The sequence below is a fragment of the Carettochelys insculpta genome, chromosome 6, assembly GCF_033958435.1.
Source record: "Carettochelys insculpta isolate YL-2023 chromosome 6, ASM3395843v1, whole genome shotgun sequence".
In the NCBI taxonomy this organism is placed as follows: Eukaryota; Metazoa; Chordata; order Testudines; family Carettochelyidae; genus Carettochelys; species Carettochelys insculpta.
In genome coordinates this window covers 109,799,129-109,802,570 of record NC_134142.1, presented here as the reverse complement: position 1 = coordinate 109,802,570, position 3,442 = coordinate 109,799,129, and the positions used below count along the sequence as shown (strand labels likewise).

Below are 3,442 nucleotides of genomic sequence, written 5' to 3'. Positions count from 1 at the left end.
CTAGTACTAACTGAGATGCCCAGTTTAGGGCTGTGTTTTCCTTGGTTCTTTTAGATCCCAAGAAATCTTGGCTGGGTGAAGGCATTGTTACATGACGGATTACTCTACCCCTTTCTAATCCCTTTGTAATGGCCCTATCAGACTGCAAAAGACTTTTCAAATGCTGGATTCCTGAAATAAATAGAATAGGTTCTGGAGACAAATGTAATGAATTCCTCAGCTCCTTGAGTAGATTCACAGCATTTTTATTCAATTGCTTTGAAGGTGCAATACCAAAAGTGCCTGCCTCTCTCTCTCTCTCTCTCTCTCTCACACGCACACGCACACACACACCCTCCCCTCATCTGTGGCTCTTCTAATTGCAGTAGTTTTCCAGCTGATACAGGGAGCAGGTGTTATGGCAGCATTGCTCAACAATTCCCCTCTTGGCTTGCTGGTATTCCTGTTGGAATGGCAGTTCTTCCACCTCATTCTTCAGATGTCCATTCACTGCCAGGACAAAAAAGAAAATCTCGTGAATACATATAGAATTACCTTTGGCTGTTGTAGCTCAGCAGGGCTACCGCTTTATAGTAAGCACTACCTGCTATTGAAACCTGGGTGGAAAATTGGGACAAGCTGCATGTACTTTTCTTTGATTTAATATTGTAGCATCTAGATACCATGTATTTAGGGTGACCAGACATTCCGTGATAATCAGAACCATCCCAATATTAAGGGCTTTGTCTTATATACATTATATAGCTTGGTCACCCCCTGGGGAAAATGTTCCTTGGTATCTGGTCACCCTACCTAGATTTCCTGTTCCAGTCAGATTCTATATTTCACAAGGGCTGCACCTGATAAGTATTGACAACACTAAAGGGAAGAGGGTACAGAATTGTTGTGGGCAAATTGTGGTGATGGAGAAAGACCTTCTGAGCTAAATAAAGGTGTCTGGCAGGTATTAAACTATTGTAAAATGTTCTGCTGTGTTTCACAGGGGTGAATTACACTGGCATTGCAAACATTTCCATGGGTCATTGTCATCTTGTGAGTCAGGGTAAATGACTGCCCTGCACAAGGTAAGTCATTTGTGAGGTTGGATGTGCTGCCCCTTGGATCTTGAGTAGCCCTTTCCTCTTCATTGTCTGTACATAGCCGAGGGATGACTGGAAAATAGTAGGCATTTACGTTGGGTGAAACATTTTGGAAAAAAAATAGGATTGTTTTCACAAAAATTTCCAACCAAATTTTCCATATGTTTTGAGTAACTGAACTTTTCAGTAGAAGTACTTGTTTTTAATGAAATAGATGGAAAACTTCAAATGAAATAAGTTTCTTGGAAGGAAAAAAAACAAACCATATAACTACAGAAGTTGAGATGGAAAAAAAATTGACTATTTCCATTATTGCATCATGTTTCCCCTGTTCTTTGCTTTGGTTTATAAGTTCTGGGGCTCTCTGTTTTATGTTTGTAAAGCTCCTATCACAAAGGAGGACTTCTGTTCTATTAAAATCTTCCAGCCAGTCCTCTTACGGCCAAATAGAATAGCTTGGAAAGTAGCCCACTCACTCTGGACCCTCAGTCAGCCAAGTTTTATGGTGTCACTGGTGTCCAAGTGAGCTCCATTGACACCATGACATTTTAAATGGTGGAGCCCCACTTTGCTTTAGAATGCATCTGAAGACTTGGGCCACCATGTAGACAAGCCTTGTCTATCCTTCAAACATCATGTGCTCAGCAAGCAGGCTGAGAAGAGCTCTAGTATCTGTCCGTATCTCTTCCGTGTCACCCAGTTGGTAGCATGAAGTGCTCTGTGAGCCCATCAGGAGCTGGGAATGGCACTGTTCCTAGCCTCTGCTTTCCAGGGACAAGACAACTGTGAGAGGATAATGATAGTTCCTACAGCACATAGTTCTACTGCACGACTACCCAGTCATCCTTTGCATTTTTGCAGTGGCATCCACAATGGAGCCAAGATCCATGACTGGGATTGCTAGGTTCTCCTGCAGTACTAATCACTCATTAGCATAATTTCTTCGCTTCATATATTTTCTCCCCATTAAAGTGAAGGGGGCTGCTTTCAACACTGTGCCTGGATGGAGCTATGGAACTATTAAGACAGGCTGTGCCCTAACTTTCTCCCTTCCAACACCTGCCATACAAACATCCCCTTTTCTCACTGGCCACCCTGTGACGGAGAAGCATCTTCTCATTCTGATTCAACACTATACTTCCCACATGTACAGACCTAGCCTATGAGTGCCTGTGGTAAGAGAAGCAATTTACAAAGGGAAAGAAGCTCATGTGAGCTTTAGGGGAGGCAAGTGGGAGTCCTGGAAAGAAGTGACTTACCTAAGGGCTGCTCAAGATCCCGTCGTGCTTTGGGAGAGTAGAAGAAGCCCCTTTCTCCACACACCAGATAGAGGGCCTCCACTAGATGTGAGCCGCAGAGGTGCTGGCTGGCAGCAGCATGGCTGATAGCAGGGCCGGAAAGAGCAAGGATGGCCAGGAGAGGCAGTGATCGGATCCAGAGAGCCATCGTGAAAGGGGTGACACCTAAGAAAGCTACAAAGAGGGAGGGAATGGGGAGTTTAATGTGAGACTTATGTCATTGTGCATCTTTAACTCTTTTGGCAAGACAAACCAGCAGTCACGTAGCACTTTAAAGACTAACAAAATAATTTATTAGGTGATAAGCTTTCATGGGGCAGACCCACTTCCTTAGATCTGGAGATACAACATTTCCAGTACAGAAATGACAGTTTTATTATACAGAGATAAAAAAAAAAAAGAATTGAAATAAAAACTGACAAATCAGATGCATGAAACTGAAGGGGAAGGAGGAGGGCTGCAAAATACTAAGTGTCCTGACTGAGATCATTATGAATATCAAAGGTAGGGAGGCTGTCTTTGCAATGTGTGAAGTAAATGCTATCTCTATAAGGCCAAGAGTCAATGTGTTGAATTTGAGCAAGAACCCCAGTTCACGTCTCCCTTTGTAATCTGCTGTTAAAGCCTCTTTGTTGTAGGACACATATTCGCAGGTCTTTAACAGAATGTCCCAAGAGATTCAGTGCAAGGTGATGGAAAGCACTTCCTAACAGTGCAGGAGAATTATGGGGAGAGGGCGCTTTATGAATCACAGCAGCTGGAAAATTTTGGTGCCCCACCCCCACAGATTGATAATGATTAAAAACAGCTTGTACCCAGGACATATGGCTCCTGTCTAATTTATCCCCCCCAGGGCTCTTCCCCCAAAGGATTTGACAGGGGCCTGATTGCCTGAGTGTGAAATAACAGAACTGCTCTTCTGTGCATCAGCCATGGCTCAGAGCCTCAGTGGGAGAATGCAAAGACAGCCTATGATCTCTCCAAATCCTGGGATAGCAAAGTAGTCAGCACTCAGTGGGGCAAAACGAAACCCCAGTCATATTCCCTACACCAGCACTGAGGGGT

General features: G+C 43.8%; 1 protein-coding gene across 1 annotated transcript; it reads right to left on the bottom strand.

Moving 5' to 3' along the window:
• Nucleotides 1-355: 355 nt before the first annotated feature.
• INS (insulin) lies at nt 356-2,525 on the bottom strand. The gene is made up of 3 exons (XM_074995984.1): nt 2,339-2,525; nt 584-586; nt 356-489 (listed from the first exon to the last, which is right to left on the bottom strand). Exons 1-3 carry the CDS (start codon nt 2,523-2,525, stop codon nt 356-358), a joined length of 324 nt encoding a protein of 107 aa, XP_074852085.1.
• Between the last annotated feature and the right edge of the window lie 917 nt (nt 2,526-3,442).

What these genes read in the sequence shown, in the direction of transcription:
- INS (XM_074995984.1), bottom strand. Translation starts at nt 2,525, where the DNA reads ATGGCTCTCTGGATCCGATCACTGCCTCTCCTGGCCATCCTTGCTCTT.